Consider the following 21,439-nt stretch of genomic DNA (forward strand, 5'->3'; position numbering starts at 1 on the left):
TCAGTTTGGACCCAGCCATATGCAAATCAGTCTTGACCCTGCTCCTCATGAGAACAGTCCAGCCTGAACTGCCAGGCCAGGTCATCCCTGAACCGGAATACAAGCAACTAATTTGAGTTCATCAGCCAGGTACAGCTTGGGTGCAGTGACGCAGTGAGCACAAGCTAGGCAAAGAAGTGCTGTTTTTTGCCTTGTTGGTGCATGGAAAGTTTCGGAGTGATCCTCAAACAGAGGCTGGGAAAAAGGGAGGGTCCCAAAAAAATGTTTTCCCTATTCATTTTTCCATAGGAACCCTTATACATAGTTACAGCCCAAACGCCTGAAAAAATTTACACCAAATTGGGCAGAAAGCTAAATCTTGATCCAGAAAGCGTACTTTTGTAATGTGGTGTAAATCCATTCAGCTTTTTTGAGCAATTTATGCTCAAAACCTTTGTACATATGCTGTGGGAGCTCTGCAGAGTCGTCAGATCTCATTTGGACATCTGATTCACTGTCAGCGCATCAACAAGGATGTGGTGGCTGCCATCTTAGGACTCGGGACTCAGCTCCCAGTCCTATAAAGGTAAAAATTATATCTAAGGGGACCGGGTAAGGATATCCCGGGTGGGAAAGGGCCCAACGAGCAGCGTAATCCATTATTTATTATTTAGGGAGTTAAGTACAAGGCTAAATTCTAACAAAACATACCACACTGTATCACAAAAAGCATACATAATTACATAAGAAAGAGGAGTGAACCTAATATATAGTACTGTATACATTAATTTAAACGGTGTCTCCTACTAATTAAATCAAACATTATATGGGTAGATTGTGATATCGATGCTCTCGCATAGAAAGAATAAGACATTAACAATATTACTTATAATGATAATATTTGTTGAGCACAATGGCAAACTATAGGGAAAAAGATGCACAAATTCAGAAGAAGACTTATAAAGTCCAACGAGTAAATTACTTTCGTCTTTATAAATTCATGTAAAAGAAGGTGTAAGGTGTACCAAGTGAAATTAGAACCTATATATACAATTGACAAATTGTGACATACTTTAAGGTTTCCAAAATACAAAAACGACCATTTAGACAGTATACAATAATCATTTACAGCCTTCCGTGACAATGATGAAGGCTGAGTTTATTGGTGCATTTTATAACCTTGTTGACGGCATTTTGACCTCTCGTAGGGTAGGAGGTCTCATCAGGACCTTACAGTGAGGGACACCTGGAATCAGATAATGTAGGAAAAAGGGTGGTCTATGTAGAGTAGGAACGACAATGGTTGGGAAGTGGCAGAAGGAGGGGCATACTCCATTACCTGGGTTTGGAACGGTACTCTATCAGAAAAGTGAGGTGCACACCCATGAAAATATAAAAAATGAGTTGTAGGGAGAGAAATTAACCGGGCGCTTTTTGAGAGGAGACAAAAAATGGCACATGAGGTGTTTAACTGAGAAGGATACAGTCAATCTGAGACACCGTCAGTTTAATATGGATAAATAAACTCACCCCTGTAAGTGTTCCTTTTGTTCCTTCTTTACTATCCGCTTTCTCATAATATGCAAATTGTATATCCCTACAAAGAAAATTCCCTGGTCTGCTAAATGCGCAGATGGCCATGTATTTTTATTAAACATTTAAAAGCATACTAACTAATCTTTTCGTTCCTTCCTTACTTTCTATCCACCATCAGTACGGACTACATTTCCGTTCTTTACTCCACAAACTAATATTTGTAGTTGTAGAACTTATGCTCAATAACAAGTATATAAGAACACTTTATAGTCAACCAAATTTGAACCTCCAAGCACTTATTCTACTGTGTGCACACCTGGATACGATATGCATGACACAAAAACTTGTATAATTAATTTTTATTAATATCATTAAACACAGAAGCAAAGGAACTACTCACTGAACTTCGTTTACCTTTTCAAGGCAACTTTATTACAAAAAACTCCCGACTCACCGAGCACAATGGAATGCTAGATCGGCAATCCTGATCATAGCATGGCCTAGAGAATCGGTACTCTGGATTGCACGCTTGGTCTGGTGAATCGGCTACCTTAAACATGCCGCGCACTGCAATCAAGTCAGTATCCCTGCGGAGGCAGACTGTAGCAGTCCTCCTCACAGTGGTAAATTTATTTGGCAACTGCTGATAGGACATTAAATGTCCCAATGTCCTTGAGGATTTCTATCTAATATACCATCTTCACTTGCGGTCAGAGTTCTCTATAAGAGTGGAGTGGTCCATAGACCGGTCAATTTGTTTCATTTTACCTCTCGTTTGATTTCCCAGAATAACTATACATATTTGGGTTATCCTTTTATACATTTGACGTGTAAATGAATACACGCTGAAACAAGCATTTACAATGGTATACATCCTTTACAACGCAACTTTTACCACGCAGTGCCTTTACGACGCAATTTTTACAACGCAAACCATTACAACGCATTGCGCTGGGGGGCGCTCTAGGATAGGGAATAGGTTTAATTTACTATCCAACACCTTCCCTACTATCCACGGGGACTGAAGTTGGAATAGTAAATTAAACTATTCACTATCCAGCACCCAAAAGCACTATGCGTTGTAAAGGCATGCGTTGTAAAAACAGCATTGTAAAGGCATGCGATGTAAAAGCATGCGTTGTAATGTCATACATCCTTGTTGTATAAATCTGATGAGTAAATGCCATCTAATTGATAATGACATTGTAAATGCTGGCCTATCCCTTTAAAACATACTTCCCCCCTAGTTAAGTTGTCATAATTGTGGTGTCCCACCTAATGATACCTATGCCTGGAGGAGCGGGGGAGTTCTGATCTTCTTTGGGCAATTTGAGAGTGTTGCACTGTCCAATACTATATAACATGGAATTTGCTCAGACCCATGATACTGTACATGGGTAATTTCTGACAACTGGTAGCATGGGAATGCTTCATTTTTCCAGCCTCGTACTGCTTTATAGCTGTATTCCCATCCACACTTTCAAAAAAACTGGTAGACTGGTATAGTCATTTTTCTTAATGTTTTTTTAAGTGGGGTGTATTTTTCGGCCATTTTTGATGTGATGGGTTAGTGTAAGTGGGATTTAGTTACAAATAATGTAACTCTAGGTGCGACACAGCTGCAAGAGAGGGGCATTGCTGAGGCAGAAATTAGGAGGTTCATTATTAATCTAAGGTTAAGTTGTTTCAGAATGGTGGCAATACTTCCGGATGGACAGACCGACTTGGGGTATCTAGGAGGTGGGAGGAAGTGGAGCTGATATGTTCAAATGCACTAGCAGATATGAAAGTTTTGGAGGAAAATGTGAAATTAGGAGCCATAGGAGTAATGGTAGATCCTGGGCAGACAGATGTCTGAGGACTGGCTGGCAGGCAGGTCATTTAAGTAGGAAGACTGCAAGGAGCAACAGGGGTGGAAGCAGATAGCCACTGGTGGAAGCTGATAGGCACAGGTGGATGGGATGTTAGGGGAGGGGTGGAGTATTATGACAATATACGTATTGATTGGGTTTCATATTAGTCTGTAGGTGATACCATCTGGCATATGATAGTATAAACAAAGACCTATCATATTAAGGTGATGTTTTTACTAGTCCAGGTCTGATTGCATGTTGGGCGGAGTATTATTCTCAGGTGGGAGGGTGGTAAGGAGCCAAAGGGATTGTGGCAATGGGTGGCTGGTGTTTTCAGATTCTAGAGTACCGGGTGCAGGAACACTGGGTCAAAATTTGCCAGGTACAGAAACCCACCTGGTAAAATGACATGCATTTTCCACACCTGGGCTGTTGATATGAGCACAGCTCATCTCCCACTTGACTCCCAACAACACCACAAGAGGGAAAGCATCAAATGTCCCTCCCATTTGTGCTCACATCCTGCCCCAGCTCTGACCACCTACAGCCCCCCTCTCCTATTTACCAGGTACCAGCCAGTGGTAAGCAGGAGCAGAAAAAGGCCCTGAAATAAACGTGCAGAAAAGGACCTAGTAATTCCGAGTCTTCACAGTCATTATCCCTAAGATGGACAAAAACTCATACCAGTGCATTCGGTTAGACAGCGGGCGCTCATTAACTCCGTGGGGGCCCTCAGTACACGTGAATGACTGAATGTGCGTGCAGAGGTACCGTGCACAGCAGAAAGCCTGCATGCAGCTCCTGAGCTAGATTGCCGTCTCTGAAGTCTTAACGAGCAACAAGTTTTCTCACGCTGATTTGCGCTAGGGCACGTAATACCATGCCTGATAAATGAGTTATTCGGAGGTGAGAGATAAACAGCCATTTGTAAACTGATATAGGGTGACTCAGTGTAAATGTTCTGCGGTTGTTTGCGCGTTCCTTTCAGCTGCGAGCACATGCACGGTGCGGCTCATATGACCAATAACGTTAGAGAGATTGTGTTCCCCGGCCGGCGGGGAAAGTAAAGTACAAGCCAGCTGTTGTGCCTTGAACGTGGTGTGCTCGCAGCTCACGCGCGTCCCGGGCCTTCGCTCGAGCAGGACTGGTAAACAACGCACACGCATGACAACAAGCAGGGGCGGCCCGAGCCACATACCGGGCGTTCTCCCGTACAAACCACGCTTTGTGTTCTGTAAGCCAGGCGCTTCACGCATGTCAATGCGCGGCTGACTGAATGAATGTGGGTGACGTTGCAACCGGAGAGGCCTAGTGAAAAGCACGCTTCAAAGCTTTTCCATAAATATGATCATATGGCATTAACCGAGCTCAAGGGATCACCGAGGGGGCTTTTAACTGCACTCACGTTGCACGAAATAGGAAAGAAAATTGGTAAAGGCTTGTGAGGTTTAAATGAGAGAATTAAAAACTTTATAGAAAAGCGACGTTACATAGTCGTGCGAGCTTAACATCCTAACAACACAAAGTACCTAGCGACAAGTGCGTGATTTGATTACTTATTTTGTAAGTTTTCCATAAATTTTAACACGAGCACCAGCTAGTTACATTATGCAATGCCAAATTCATTCATATTTTATTTTAGCACGTAGATTAAGTGATTTGCCCAGAATCACATGAAGTTAGAATGTAGCATGCCGTAAATGCTGTGGCTGGCTGGACCTTTCCACGGTGTACAGTGAGACGGCATCACAGGTCCGTAACAGAGTTAAACGGGATCTTTAAACGCGGAACTTTCAAGCCAGGCACAAACTACATTGCACCTAATGTCTGCTCACCGCTACTTCAGGCACACATTTTGAGCAGTCGGGGTGGCGCTGGAGGGCAGCGGCTGTGTGTCCTCGCCTCTCGGCAGGGCAGGGAGAGGCTGCAGGAGGTTCCTGATGAGTTTGTTGAAGAAAGGATCATTTGAAGACAGGAGGGGGCTGGGGGGGCAGCGGACGAGCGAGAAGGCATCGGACTGGGAGGGGGGTGGAAGGGATGGGGAGAAATTGCCTCGGCCAAAACTGAAACGAGCTTGTTTCAAAGTAAAAGAAACAAGCCAATACGTGAACCCACCCACCCGCCCCAGCTCCTAGAAACAAATGGCGGCCGCAAACATCCTGGGGGAAAAAAAAAAAGCCAACACCCACCGCTGCATGACGTTCGCAAAGGGGCGGACCGAGAAAAAAACACCAGAACGCCCACGAATCTGCTCCGATCATTACTGACAGATCTCTCTTCCAATGGCTAGCCTCCATTTATGGAGCTAGCCAATGGAAGAGAGAGGTGGGTGAAAGCCCCTTACTGCAAAACATAAAATTTCGCCTGCGCGACACTGCTTGCGCAGTGAACGCCAGGCGAAACCTAAAAACTATCAGATCACCTCCCACTTACAGGGGTGAGTTTATTTAACCATATTACATATGACAGTTTCTCAGATTGGCTTTACCCATCGCAGCTAGCACCCTAGGTGCCATTTGTGTCTCTTCTCAAATAGCGCCCGGCCTGGCCCCATACAAGTAATGTCACTCCCTATAACTCATTTTTGAAATTGAAATTGAGTCACTTTTTCATGGGTGTGCACCTTAGTTATCTGATAGAGTACCATTCCAAACCCAGGTAATGGAGTATGCCCCTCCTTCTGCCATTTCTCAACCATTGTCATTCCCACTCCACCTAGACCACTGATCCCTTTTTCCTACATTATCTGATTTTAGGTGTCCCTCATTGTAAGGTCCTGATGGGACCTACTACCATATGAGAGGTCGAAAAGCCATCAACACGCTTGTAAAATGAACCAATATACTCAGCCTTCATCATTGTCACGGAAGGCTGTAAATTATTATTTTATACTGTCTAAATGGTCATTTCTGTATTTTGGAAACCTTAAAGCATGGCACAATTTGTCACTTGTATATATAGGTTCTAATTTCAATTGGTACACCTTACACCTTCTTTTACATGAATTTATAAAGAAGAGAGTAATTTACTCGTTGGGCTCTATGAGTGTTCTTATGAGTTTGTGCATCTTTTTCCCTATCGATTGCCATTGTGCTCAACAAATATTATAATTATAAGTATTATTGCTACTGTCTTCTTGCTTCCACAGGTACCATTGTTTTTTTAAATATAACTTATACCCTGGTTCCCTGTGAGTAGGGTGATCTTTGTCTCTCTTGAACTCGCATAGAAAGAGCAATGTATAATGGTATCTAGAAATGGGAGGTAACGAAGGGACGTAAACTACAGTTCCTTTGCAATTTTTGGACTTGTATCTGCAAAAAAACATTTACATAGTAATGTCCTTTTAAACGTGATAAGATGCCTTAATAATAATATTATTTTTCTTAAAAAACCTGGTTATCTTCTGCCCTCTCATAGCAGGAATTACTAGAAGAAAACGTTAGGTAGTAATATAGTCAGAAATAATTAGGGTCTGTTGGCACCCTGTATTCAATGCATTCACTAGAGAAGAACTAACAATTGAAGCATTTGTGCAAAAATACAAAATAAGGGTGTACTCACCAACAATCAGCGTGATGCCCATGCTAAGGGAGCTAACCCATGCTGTCAAACCTCGACTTTGATTGAACTCCTCAAGCCACTCCATGTTTAATATTCCTAATGCCATCTGTGAGCCCATCACAAATATATGAATAAGGAAGGAGGAGAGGACAATCATCCAGGCCCATCCTCGGTCTATGCTAGGATTCAGCCTTCCTCTTTTCAAATTAAGTTTTAAGTCATCTTCAGAATCACCATCAATACCTTCACCGTTGGCGCCCATTTTTTCTTACAGTATTCTGAAACAAAAATAGTAGATGATTACATTTAACATAGACTACAAAATGTAATTGATGTTTTCATGCATTTTGCTTTTCCAAAACCAACTCTATGTTTGCAAACACGGGTGGGTGTATGGCCAACTCAAACAAACAAACTTTGGGGCCGATTAGGATGGCGGACAGACTTTGTCCGTCTGCCATCCTGTCTTGGGAAGGGACCGTCCGCCATAAGGGCGGGTGTCCCGTGCGTCGAATTAGGATGCACCCGCCACAGTGGTGGGTGCATCCCTCATTTTTAACATTGCGGCGGGCGGTGCTGAAAGCACCGTCTGCCGCAATGCTAAAAATGCATGTTGTGCGTTTCAAAGCACAACATGACAGGCACTGCGCGGTGCCTGCCATGTTGTACTTTGAAACGCAAGGGGGTACCATAGGTACCCCCCATGTGCACCCCCCAACCCCCCCCTTCACCCTGGGGGCCCGCAACGGGCCCCCAAAGCAAAGACCGTATGCCTTTCCACGGCGGCAATGCCGCCGTGCAAAGGCATAGGACCGCAGGCATCGTAATATGGTTGGCAGTGTCTCGCAGACACCGCCGCCATATGTATGCACTTTTTCCACCGGTCGCAAAGGCGACCGGCGGAAAAGTGGCAGACGGTCTTCCCCGTCCGCCGCGGACACCCCAGCCATCCTAATGTGGCGGGGGGTCATTTCACTGAGGATGGCGGGCGGATTGCCCCCGCCGGGCCGGCGGTGGCTACCACCAGCCCGGCGGGGGCAATCCGTCCTCCATCCTAATCGGCCTCTTTGTTCTCTTCTCATTTCTCCAGTGCTGTGCCTCGACCACTAAGGCTAGGCAGTAAAGTAATGTTCCTATGGGAAGCCGTTCACATAAAATTACAGATCCCCATATAGGACACCTCCTGAAATGCATTGCGTGCTGCACAATGAATATGATACATATATGAATGAATGTCATATGCGTCAAAATAATTATGATACATGGGAGAATGAATCTGACTTTTACAAGAACAAATAAGAAGTATGGTGGAGTGAATATGCTACTTAGCGATTAATATGAATAGCACATACTGAAATAAATATGATCCTCACTGTAAACAATATATCAAGCAATTAAATAACTACAATATGCATCAAAAAAGAATGGAACATTTCTTGAAATGACTGACAAATGCCTAGAGGAATATGACACATGCTGAAATAAATATCAGCTACAGCAGTGAATATTTTATATTCTGAAAAGAGTATATTGTACGGTGAACATAATATCACATACCTTAAAATGAACATTACATGTGTTGCAATGGCTATGAATTCAGTTGAAATTAACATTATCGAGGTTGTAATGAATATTAGATATACAGAAATGAATAGGAGATAATTTAAAATTAATTTAACTTGTTTTGAAATTAATTGTAAGCTCCATTAAAATGAATTTGACATGACTTAAAATGAATATGACCAACACTGAAATTCTCACGGCATTCGTCAAAATGAATATGGCATGCATTGAAATTAATATGATGCATATTGAAATGGATATTAAATAAGTTAAAATAGATATGACACATGGCAAAATTAATATTCAGAGTGATAATATGATTATGACATCTTCTGAAATAAATATATCATTGATTGAGAGGAATATGACACATGTTAAAATGAATATGACATGTTCTAATATGAATATGAGCTTCATTCAAATGAATTTGATTTGAATCTAAAATGAATATGTGTAACTTTGAAATGAAAATGATATTTATGAAAATGAATAGGCAGTGCATTGAAAGTTGTATGATACACATTGGCATGAATATTATATATGGTAAAATAGATGCAACGTTTGTTAAAAAGAATATAACAAGTGTTATTATGAATGCAACACCCATTGAAATGGATATGCCACAGGCTAAAATGAATATGAAATGCGTTGAAATGATTATGAGCCCCATTGAAATTAATTCAACAAGCATTAAAATGGATGTGACAATACTAAAATTATAATGTAGCTCGTTAAAATTAATATGGCATGCTCCGAAATGAATATGCTACAAATAAAAGTGAATATAACATATTTTGAAATAATTATAACATACAATGAAATTTATATGGCCCACGTTAAAATTAACATGTCAAGTATTAATGTGAAGGTGATATACATTGAAACAAATATAACAATCATTGAACGGAATAGACATATGCTAAAATGAATATTAACCACTTTTAAACAAGTATGCAACCTTCTGAAATTAATATGCCCTAAATCAAAATTAATATGAGATTGAATAAAATGAATATGACACTTTTTGAAATGAATATAAAACTATGTGAGATAAATGTGGCATCTATTGTAATAAATAAAGCACATATTTAAATGAATACTAGCCATGTTTAATTAATACGACTCATGTTTAAATGAAAATGCCATGCTTTGAAGTAATGTTTATTTGCTTTAAAATAAAGGTTAGAAATTGAAATTAATATCATATTATGAAAGTATATGATATGGGCTAAAATAATGAATTAAAATGAATTTAATAAATATTTAACTGAAAATAAAAGAAAGAAACATCCTTTATCAGGTATCCATTACAACACATAAGTTTACCACACAGGTTAGTATTTCTACCTTAACCACGAGTACACTGCTACAGAGGTAATTATTTTTTCAATTAACAATGTTTTAGGTGCATGTAGAGGTAAAGGGAGGAAAGGATGATTTCAAGGTTTAAGGCTGAGTAAAGGAAGATAAGGGTAATTTAGGATTTAGAGTACGGCACAGATTTACGGTGGAGTGGCGTAGAGTGGAATACCATACAGTGGAGTGGCGCAGATTGAGGTCGCATAGGGTGGAATACCATTGAGTAAAGTGGTGTAGAGTAGAGTAGCATACAGTGGAGTGGCATATAGTGGAATAGCATGGAGTGGAGAGTCGTACCGTGGTGTGGTATACAGTGGAATATCATAGAATAGAGCGGCATACAGTATTTGTATTTAAAGATGTATAGAACCCATTGTACCCGAAAGTGTCAAAGCACTAGCAAAGGCGAGCAACTACAATAGAGAGGACCAGCCCCATAACTTACGGCAGAGAGAAAAGTCACATTTTCAATTGCTTATGAAAGGAAGAATGGGAGGAGAGGCTTGCAATGTGTATAGTTGGTGTATTCCACAGCTTAGCAGCGGCAACACTAAGAGCACACCCTCCCCGTGGCTTTATGAAATCTAATAATTTTCTTTCACCTTCCTAAGAGAGGCAGACCTCAGCAGTCTATTTGGGATATGCCAGTGAAAGACTGTTTTCAAATGCAACAACCCCTGGCAGTGGAGGGCAGTATGAATGAGACAGAGAGCTTTAAAGGTCACACACTTTCTGACCAGCAGCAGTGAAGGAAGCAAATGCCCTCTCTGATCAACTGTTGTTTAGGAAGATCCAGGACTAGCTGGGTAGCCTCATTCTGAATAGTCTGAAGTACATTAAGGGTGGAAATATTAATGGTTATGAACAGAGCATTACCATCAATCAATCAATCTATCAATCAATCATCGCATTTATGAAGCGCGCTACTCACCCGCTAGGGTCTCAAGGCGCTGAGGGGGGGGGGGGGTGCTGCTACTGCTCGAAGAGCCAGGTCTTGAGTTGCCTACTGAAGGAGAGATGGACCTGGTTCAGCCGCAGGTGGGAGGGGAGGGAGTTCCATGTCTTGGCCGCCAGGTAGGAGAAGGATCTTCCTCCGTGGTGGTTCTGTGAATCCGAGGGACGGTGGCTAGGGCGAGGCTGGCGGATCGGAGCTGGCGGGTGGGTGTGTAGAACGTGAGGCGGTTGTTGAGGTATTTGGGGCCCATGTCGTGGAGAGCCTTGTGTGCGTGGGTGAGGAGCCGGAATGTGATCCTCTTGCTGACGGGGAGCCAGTGCAGGTCTCTCAGGTGGGCAGAGATGTGGCTGTGACGGGGGATGTCCAGGATGAGTCGTGCAGAGGCGTTCTGTATGCGCTGCAATATTTTCTGTAGTTTGGCTGTGGTTCCAGCGTAGAGGGCGTTCCCGTAGTCCAGTCGGGTGGTGACGAGGGCCTGGGTGACCGTCTTTCTGGTTTCGGTGGGTATCCACCGGAAGATCTTTCGGAGCATGTGCAGGGTGTTGAAACAGGATGCCGAGACGGCGTTGACTTGCTTGGTCATCATGAGGGAGGAGTCCAGGATGAAGCCCAGGTTGCGAGCGTGGTCCGTGGGCTTGGGGGCGGTGCTCAGTGCGGGGGGCCACCAGGAGTCATCCCAGGCAGAGGGTGATGGTCCGAGGATGAGGACTTCCGTCTTGTCTGAGTTCAGTTTCAGACGGCTGAGCGTCATCCATTCCGCGACGTCTTTCATTCCTTCATGGAGGTTGGCTCTGGCGGTGGCGGGGTCGTAGGTGAGGAAGAGGATCAGCTGTCAAGGCATGCTGTAATGAGTGCAGTGCCTAGGGCAACTCTGAGCTCAACAGGAATACAAGCAAATACCTTTTTTTAACTTTTAATGATGTAGAAACATGACCACATAATCCTCTTGGCCTGCCTGTCAAAGGCAAGGGAGGTGTCAAGAATCACAGTGGATTTGCATAGAGCGGAACAGCATATAATGGAGTATCGTACAGTGGAGTGGGGTAGAGTGGAATACTACACAGTGTAGTGGCATAGACTGGAGTTGCGTACAGTGAGTTAGTGCAGAGTGGAGGGGCGTAGAGTTAGCGGTGTACAGAGAAGTGGCATAGAGTGGAGTAGTGTACAGTGGAATAGCGTAAATTGGAGTGGAGTACAGTTGAACAGCGTGGCGTGTAGTGCCATGCAGTGGAGTGGCATAGGGTGGAATAGTGAACACTGGAATGGCGCACAGTGGAATACCGTAAAGTGGAGTGATGTATAGTGGAGTGGCATACAGTGGAATAGAGTGAAGTGGATTATGGATGTAGTTGAAACAGCTGGAATTTAGATGAAAAACAATGAATTTACGAATTTACCAAGCAATGCAGGTCCACACATGGTGGCCTTGCATTACTTTGTACATCTGACTTAAGTAGTGTGTTGCCCATGCGTTACACAAGGATAATGCAATACTAGTACATCACTGTAACTTCACTGTATAGCGTGGTACATGACAGAGATAAGGCAGTATATGATTGGCTAATGGCTGTCTTTACAAAATGATAAGGCCGCCATATTATTTTGAATACATTTTGGCTGTGTTCTAGGTAAAGGCCCTAGATATAGGTAACCAGCAGATTGTAGTCTTGTTCGCTACCTATTATCACTTTATTAAAGGTGTAATAGGAGAGGAACATTTTTTAAAATGTTTCACAGATTTTGCAGTTTTTTTCACAGATTTTTAAAGCAAGTTTATGAAGCTCCATGCTAGTACCTAGCAAGTATGGTTTCTTTAAATGTTTGTTATTTTAAAAAAAAATTAAGTAGCACAGTAATTTCTAGGGTATTACTGCAGTACTGGGTAGACATTTTAAAGAATTAAATATGTTAAAAATTGTAAATACACCGTACTAAATTATTTATTGAGGTATAGTGTTTTACAGTATTTTTTCCAATTTTTTAAGGGAGGTGGGTTGAGGGTTAAGGAGCAGGTACGATGAATGAGGGGTGATAAGTAAGTCATGGGGATAATGGAAATTGGAGCTAGGGATGAGTGATTAGGAATGAGGAATAAGAACAGAGGCATGAGGCGTGAGGGATTAGATTGTCCTAAAATAGACATGGTGATGAACATTTTAGGGCATCATCTTTTGTTAATTTCACTCATTACACAAAGCGAAAAGAATAGGTAAACAACAAGAGATATAGAATCAGGGATTAGGGGTAACAGTTGAGGAAGAAAAAAGGGAGTGTGAGGGAAGAAGAATGAGTGTTGAGCAAGAACTTTATTTGCCTCCTTTGCAGCCAGGGGTCTCAAAGAAAGTGGCAGGAGTAGCAGGGAGCAAGCCAGAGGTCACAGTTGCGACCCCCTCACTACATCCAAATTACTTCCATGGTAATGAGCTGCAGGAGATAAGGAGTGACTACTGAGGAATGAATGAGGTGAGACATGGAAGATGGGTTATGAGGAATGGGAGTGGCAGATAAGGCATGTGCGGAGTGATGTATGCCAGATAAGGTTTAAGGGATGAGGGCTGAAGTATGATGGTTGATGACTGAGGAATGAGGAGGGAGCAATGAGAGGTCTTAAAAGGGATTAGGTACTGCACATTTGAAGGATGGCAAATGAGTAATGGAGGATGAGGATTGAGAGATTAGAAGTAAAGAATGAGAGATAAAGTGTGAGGACCGAAGGTTGATTGATGAGCTTTCAGTGACAGCTGTAGAATGAGGGAACAGTGAGGCATGATGAGTGAGAAATATGGGGTGAATATTGAGAACTGTGTCATGAGTAGGGGGGATAAGGATATCCTAAATGGTCAGGGTGATGGACATTTTAGTAAAACATAATTTGTCCAGTTTCTGTGTTACTGTTGAAGAGAGGATGAGCAGTAATGGATGGCTGTAGAGTAAGAAATCAGGGGCAAGAGTGTGGAAAGAGGGATGAAGAGTGAGGGAAGTGGGTGATTTAGTGAGGAAGTAGCATAGAGGAATAAGGGACGAGTCTTGAGTCTTGCGGATGAGAACTGATGGAGAAGGAGAACGTGAATGAGGGATGAGATACAAGATGAGAAGTGAGAGTTGTGGAGGGAGACTACAGGTAGGAGTAGTTAAAAGTGAGGGATGAGAGTTAACGGATGTATGACACTACAACGCATGCTTTTACAACGCATGCTGTTACAACGCAGGTTTTACATCGCATGCCATTACAACGCATAATGCTTTTGGGTGCTGGATAGTGAATAGTTTAATTTACTATTCCAACTCCAGTCCCCGTGGACACTAGGGAAGGTTATTGGATAGTAAATTAACCTATTCCCTATCCTAGAGCGCCCCCTACAGCAATGCGTTGTAATAGTTTGCGTTGTAAAAGTTGCGTTGTAATAGCACTTCGTTGTAAAAGTTTCGTTGTAATGGCTGTTTCCCGAGTTAACAACTGAGAAATGAAGGATGAGGAGTCAGACATCAGGGCTAAGCACTGAAGAGTGATAGATGACATTAAGAAATGATGGTGGATTAAAAAAAGTATGAAAAACAAAGAAAGAGGAATGCGGGCAAGAGGGTACAGAAATAGGAAAGAAAACTGAGTAATAAGATGTAAATGATCAGCATGTCCTTAAACAGACAGTGTGGTTAACATTTTAAGTTATAGACAAACAAATTCTGCAGCACACTTATACGGAAAGTAAAGTTCAGGCGATGTCTCAATGGACATAAGGTGCAAAGTTCAAAGGCGAAGAAGTTGTCCACCAAATTAAAGAGTCTTCTTTTATTATTCGCACATGTGCCAGCCGACACGTGTTTCGTCGCAAGAAACCACACTGTTTCTGCGACTCATCAGGGCTGTAGGGGAGAGGTGTGAGAACAGCAGGTCGCGGTGCCGGTGATAATTCCGACCCGGCTCCGCTCGAGACCGGGTGATGCTGAAAACACGGGTTGCGTAAAGTGGACGATGTTTCTCGTGCAGTGCTGTGATGGCCCTTGGTAGGAAGACCTGGTTTCTCGAATTAGACGTAATATGGCCGAACAGGACCTCCGTGTCTTCGGAGTGTTAAGGCAAGGGGCCTTATAGGACAGTTAATCCCCGTAGTGCGGGGATGCTTCTGGCGTGACTTCTCCAAGTCTGTGTTTCTGTTCCACCGCACCCGGAACAGAAACACAGACTTGGAGAAGTCACGCCAGAAGCATCCCCGCACTACGGGGATTAACTGTCCTATAAGGCCCCTTGCCTTAACACTCCGAAGACACGGAGGTCCTGTTCGGCCATATTACGTCTAATTCGAGAAACCAGGTCTTCCTACCAAGGGCCATCACAGCACTGCACGAGAAACATCGTCCACTTTACGCAACCCGTGTTTTCAGCATCACCCGGTCTCGAGCGGAGCCGGGTCGGAATTATCACCGGCACCGCGACCTGCTGTTCTCACACCTCTCCCCTACAGCCCTGATGAGTCGCAGAAACAGTGTGGTTTCTTGCGACGAAACACGTGTCGGCTGGCACATGTGCGAATAATAAAAGAAGACTCTTTAATTTGGTGGACAACTTCTTCGCCTTTGAACTTTGCACCTTATGTCCATTGAGACATCGCCTGAACTTTACTTTCCGTATAAGTGTGCTGCAGAATTTGTTTGTCTTGTACTTGGTGTGTCTCAATAACACATCGTGAGGGGTTACAGGGCTTTTCCTCTCCTCTGCATGCACCTTTTTGCCTACATATAACCAATTGTGCGCCATCTAAGCAGTGCGCCCTCACAGTGCCTCACACTTGAAACCCTGTTTTTTTCTGTTCAACATTTTAAGTTATCACCATTTGTCCATTTCACTCATTTCTCAGAGGGGGAGGTATGAGCGTTGAGGGATGAGGAAAGAAAAATACGAGAGGTGAGGAATAAAGTGTGACAAATCAGTGATGAAGAGTGAGTTGAAGAGTGGGATATAAAGAGATGGAATAAACGATGAGGGGATGTGGTAAGTCAAATGCGGGATGAGGGGTGAGGGATAAATCATTAAAACATGGGTTGAGTGTTGCAGAGTGAGGGATGTGAAGGGTTTAGAGGTGAGAGATGACCTATGTATGGAGAATAAAGGATGACTGAATGATAGTGAGGGATGAGGAGTGAGGGTAGAGGACGGAGGGGTGAGGAAAAAAGTGAGAACCAGAAGAAGGGCATTGAGGACCTCATTTATATTTTTGTGGTCTGCCCGGTCCAATTCATTGAGTAACTCAGTGTATACATGTTAAATGTTGCATGTAGTCTTTCTTTTTGAAGGGCATGTTTCAATAATGTTTGAATATGCAAATACATATGAAAACAGAAGTAAATTAATTACTTTAGACCAAATGAATTCACAAAATGGTTTAAGTCTGTTTAATCAATAAACAGCCTTATTAGGTTAGTGGTCATGAACTTCTTTGTATAAAAGAATTTGTATAGGCCCGTCCTGACCTCTAGTAGGGCCAAACCTCTTGTTCGCATGGCCTAAAGTGGCGCTCCCCCAATCCTCAAGCCTCGGTTCTAGCTGGTGAGCTTCTTTTCTCAATGTCAGTAGTACTGGGGCAAACAAGACCAGAGTCCATATGGTGCAATTGTCAAGTGGCTGCATCAATCAGAGGTTAATTGGTTACCTCAGTCAACGTTGCTGGAACTCTCCTCTGGGATAGGAGTCCCAAGGGGTGACACAGACAGCCTTTGAGTTTTTGATGAGTTCCTGCTCAAAAGGGGCAGTGCTATGAGGAGTCAGGTAAAGATAGGGCCTGTTGCGATGAATGATCTTAAGGTGCCATGGGTGCAGCATTGCGTATTGTATTCCAGCTTGGCAAAGATTTCACTTGATGTCAAATACTCATGCCAGGCCTCTTGGACTGTTAGCGTGAAATTCAGAAAGATGGAGAAATTGGAGTCCTCGTGAGTCAGAATGTCAGTGTCTGCTTTTCTCAGGCCAGGCACAGGGCTGCATTCTGATCACTAAAGTTGACCTTCTAGAGAAAATTGGGCCCAAGGTGAGAGTCTAGGGCCCAGGGATCAGTGAGCCCTTTCTACAACGAACAGCACAAAAAGCTGTCAGCTTCAAAGAGGGTTTTGAGACGCCTAATTGCCTTTGTTTGTTGTCTCAGGCTTACCTTAAGATCCACAAGTTGTTGCACAATGATCTTCCTCCAAGTGCTTGTTCCTCACTTTTCTGACATTTCACACTTTACTGATGTAAACCTGCTCTTTCATTATAGGCAGCTGTGTTGTACTCAAGAGTGGAAATTCGAGTTTTAGCTGTAGTAATCTGTTTTCATGGTTGCTGAGAGCAGTGATTAGCTTGTCCACACTGGAGGTAAACATTTCAATCGTGTTACCTATAAAAGTCAGGCTTTACTGGATATGCACTAGATGCGACTTCATGTCATCATCGCCCATTTTTGCGGTGGCTGAGATAATAGAGCTTGTTGTGATGAGTGAGCTATGCCTGTCTTCTTGGCTTTAAAGTGCAATTTAGTGTCTCTCTTCCCCATCATGTATACAAGGGTGTAGGCAGTTGGGCCCTGCCTAGAGCCCCCCGTTCTCAGCATGGTGAGGATGTATGATCATTGGGGGATGCTGTGGCTGCTGGGGAGCTCAGCTATGAGTAGAGGCTTAGTGCCCTACAGTATATATGCCGCAGATCTCACAGTTCTCAATGCGGTCCACTCCTCTGCAGCTCACTCCCACGTTGCTAGGGCAAGGGACTGGACACCTGGAAGAATGTTACACAATTAATACATTGGGGTCCACATCCACTTTTACTCCTGACACTGGAGGTCCAGCAGGCTCCCCCCTAGGTTAGTTCCAGTAGCGTGGCACAGCAGCCAATCAATTTGCTGTATAGTGTCTCTACATAGCACAGGGTTAACTCAGACTTCACCAAGATGTATGGGCCTCAGTGGTGAGCATCAGCAACAGGCCTTGAAGAGGGCAGCCACGTCCTGACCCAAGACACCCGGGTCTTCGGTCAGCCCACAATCCACCAGGGCGATAGAGTAAATTACACTGTCGCCCTGACACAGATTCTTACTGCCAAATTCTAAAATGTCTACTGATGGACATTTCAAGCATTGACAGGTACCACTGTTCCCTCTCTACCAACATGTAAGTCAGACCTTAAGCATGACAGAAGAGAAGTAAAGAATGAAGCGTGAAGAAGAAGGGAAGGGCTGAGGAATGAGGAGTCAAGAGAGAGGTAGGATGAGTAATAGATCTGGAATGATGAGTGAGTGTTAAGGAGTGAGAGGGGATACATGAAGAGTAAAGGATGTGGAAGGATAAGGGCTGATGGATAAGAATTAAGGAGCTCTTGTTATCTTAAACATGGAATACTACCAAACCCAGATACGGACACATTTGCAAGACGAAAATACATATATGGACCTAGAATTTAATCCAACAATGGAAATCCAAATGACCTTACAGAAAATCATCCTAAACGCCACGGATAAAGGTATAGTTGATGAAAAGATGAAAACATTTCTCACCACCGAATACCATAAACCACCAAGGTTTTACATGACACCGAAGATCCATAAAGACCCAAAGAAACCTCCTTGTCGGCCGATTGTTTCCACGTGTGGCAGCATACACGAACCAGTAGGGAAACTTATTGATAAATATTTGCAGCCGTTTGTGATCACGATAGGTTCATATGTGAAAGATACCACAGATTTTTTGAATCAACTAGCTACAATTGTACTGACAGAAGAGGAAGAAATCATCTTGTGCAGCATTGACGTTTAGGCATTGTACACCTCCATACCCCACCTTGCGGGGATCGAGGCAGTGGAGAAGGCTTTGCTAACTATGAACTATGAGGAACCCATGAAAATATTCATATTGGAACTGTTGAATTTTACCTTGATGCACAGTTATTTCACCTGGGAAAACCATTGGTATCTCCAAAAGAGTGGTACATCCATGGGCAATTCGGCGGCGCCGGCGTACGCCAATATCTTTATGCACCAATATGAAAATGACCACATTCTACAAAATATCAAATGGCAAAATCAGTTACGTTTATATTTAAGATATATCGACGATATATTCATTTTGTGGAAGGGTCCAAAAGAGGAGTTGGTTGAAAATATAATGGAATTAAATAAAATCGATCCAAGAATACAATTCACCTTTGAGATGCATGAAAAAACCATTAACTAGCTGGATGTTACTGTAATGAAAAACGGTAATAAATTTGAAACCACTCTATTCTCTAAAAAAACTGACCGTAATAACCTTCTGGCATATCAGAGCTTCCACCCGCAAGCACTCAGACATCATTTACCATACTCGCAACTGTTGCGAGTCAAAAGGATCGTTTCGGACCCTGAGGAATTCAACAAAGAATCAGAAAAAATGGTTCAGCGTTTTAAACAGAGGGGATACCCGGATGAGATATTGAAACAAGCCATTAAGCGAGTCAACAGTCGAGACAGAGAGAGTCTACTGTTAGCATCCAAAATAGCTAAGGATCCAAAAATAACATGTGTAAGTACATTTTCTACTGTTACTCCACAATACAAAAACATCATTAAAAAACATTGGCCGCCTTTACAAACAGAATCAGACTTTAAGGAGATCTTTAGTGAAATACCTATTTTCACTTTCCACAGAGGAAGAAATCTGGGTGAAATAATCAAACAACCTCCAAGTTTAACTCACGTACAGAAATTTAAAGGAACTATCCCTTGTAGAAATTGCGGAAATTGTAATAACATTTTACAAGGCAACACCATCACCCATCCCATGAGGGGCAATAAAATCAGTTTGAAAGTGAATGCTACATGCGATACGACTAACATCATTTATATGGTTAAATGTCCGTGTGGCAAGGCCTATATAGGTCAGACTGAACGTAAGTTGAAAGTACGACTAAATGAACATAAAAGCAATATTAGAACAAGGGCTTTAAAATCAGTCGTGGCAATTCATTTCATTGAAGCTAACCACCAGATTAGTCAGATCAAAACTTGTGTTTTGGAAAAAGTGGAGAAACGTACAGATAGAGACAATAAAAAGACTCTGTTAAAGCGGGAGAACTATTGGATATATAACTTACAGACTTTGAAGCCCAACGGGATGAATGAAAGGACAGAATTTAACTGCTACCTATAAACATTATATATCCATTTAGTATGTTAATACAGAAGTTGAATATCTACATTTCTGAACTATTGATGCGGTGTGCAGACGTTTGATCATTTGTTTTAGCATGTCTTTCATTGTTTTGATTTATCTTATGTGAGTCACTCTATTGACAGTAATTATATTGCATGTTCGTGTTTAACTGTGGTTTACATCTTTATTGTTCAACTTGAGGAATCTTCTGGTTAAGTGTAGTTTTACCGCCCCAGGTAATAATTGCAGCGCGTATGCCTATCTCCAGTCATATCATACTATTAACTTCGAATGCAAGTTATATTTTACCATAGTTGTTTAAAGCTTTATTGTCCACAAACGGGGAACACCCAGCCTGTGTAGCTACACTATCCCTTTAATTATAACGAAGCGCGTAAGCCTATACATTAAACCCCACCTCCTGCTCTACGTCACACGCCGACTAACCCCGGCGAGGTACTCTTGGCGGTTACCCGGTCTCACTGTCCGGATTCAAGATTTTAGTGGATCCAGGCTTTAAAGGATACAACATTCTTAAGTGGTAAGCGTAAGATGTAGCAGATTAAAACATGATTTAAGCACGTAGCGTAATTCCTTGAATTGTTATTCTGTAAGGATCGAAGGAATGTAGGACGTTTTGATATAGTCTGATAGCTCGTATAGACTAACTACTTGTATACACTCGCTTGCACCCGACTTAAAAGCCGATAATGGGAGACCTTTTTAGATGGGTTCAGTATACTTGAAGGGGACACGAAGCGGCATAACTCACTGTTGTGTGTAAAATGGTTAAACAATCTTGCATTTTAGTATTCATTGGAGACAGGTTAATTAATTTATGGAGCTTAGAGCACACTAGAACATACGACTGCTGAACAGTTATTTGAACAGATGTTATACATAGATTGCATTAACTTTTGTTATCGTATTTAGGTGTTTTTGCGTATAATTTAAACAAGAGGTAGAATATTGGGAAATGTTATTTTCTTTTTGCAGATTTCCCTGATGAAGGCACTTATGCCGAAATGCATTGGAATGATGAAATTATGGAATGATTTATAAGAAAGTTGTTTTGACTATAAGAACAGAAGTCTATATATGGAATGAAAAGCAATACAAGGCGTATTCATGAAGTATGAATAAAATACTTTGAAGATACACATTATAGTGTTCCACACTTTATTAGGAAGAACTTTTCTGCAGTATTATAGCACCCTTCTGTGCCCCAGGAGACACTCACACATCCCGTGTTGGTGCAACCCTTTTCTTTCTAAGAATTAAGGTGAGACATGCGTTAACCATCAAAAGAATGAACCAGGGGGAAGGCTGAGAAATGAGAGCTGGGTAATCAGGAGTGAGATCTGAGGACTGATGAGTGAGGTATAAGGAATGAGGTAAGAAGGATAAGGAGTAATATGAGAAGTAATGGATGAGTAGCAAGAAATTAAAAATGAGGAGTGGGTGCTGTGGAGTGCGG

The 21,439-nt window shown here is 42.4% G+C and overlaps 1 protein-coding gene across 2 annotated transcripts in view; it reads right to left on the reverse strand.

The window, feature by feature from the left end:
- Window positions 1-21,439, reverse strand: part of SLC16A14 (solute carrier family 16 member 14) — a 224,687-nt gene that overhangs the window by 67,734 nt on the left and 135,514 nt on the right. For both annotated transcript variants that reach the window (XM_078668161.1, XM_078668162.1), the window contains exon 2: window positions 6,933-7,210. In XM_078668161.1, coding sequence (XP_078524287.1) covers window positions 6,933-7,194 — 262 coding nt within the window. In that variant the 5' untranslated portion in view covers window positions 7,195-7,210. The remainder of the gene's footprint in view (window positions 1-6,932; window positions 7,211-21,439) is intronic.

Source organism: Lissotriton helveticus, chromosome 11, assembly GCF_964261635.1.
Source record: "Lissotriton helveticus chromosome 11, aLisHel1.1, whole genome shotgun sequence".
In the NCBI taxonomy this organism is placed as follows: domain Eukaryota; kingdom Metazoa; phylum Chordata; class Amphibia; order Caudata; family Salamandridae; genus Lissotriton; species Lissotriton helveticus.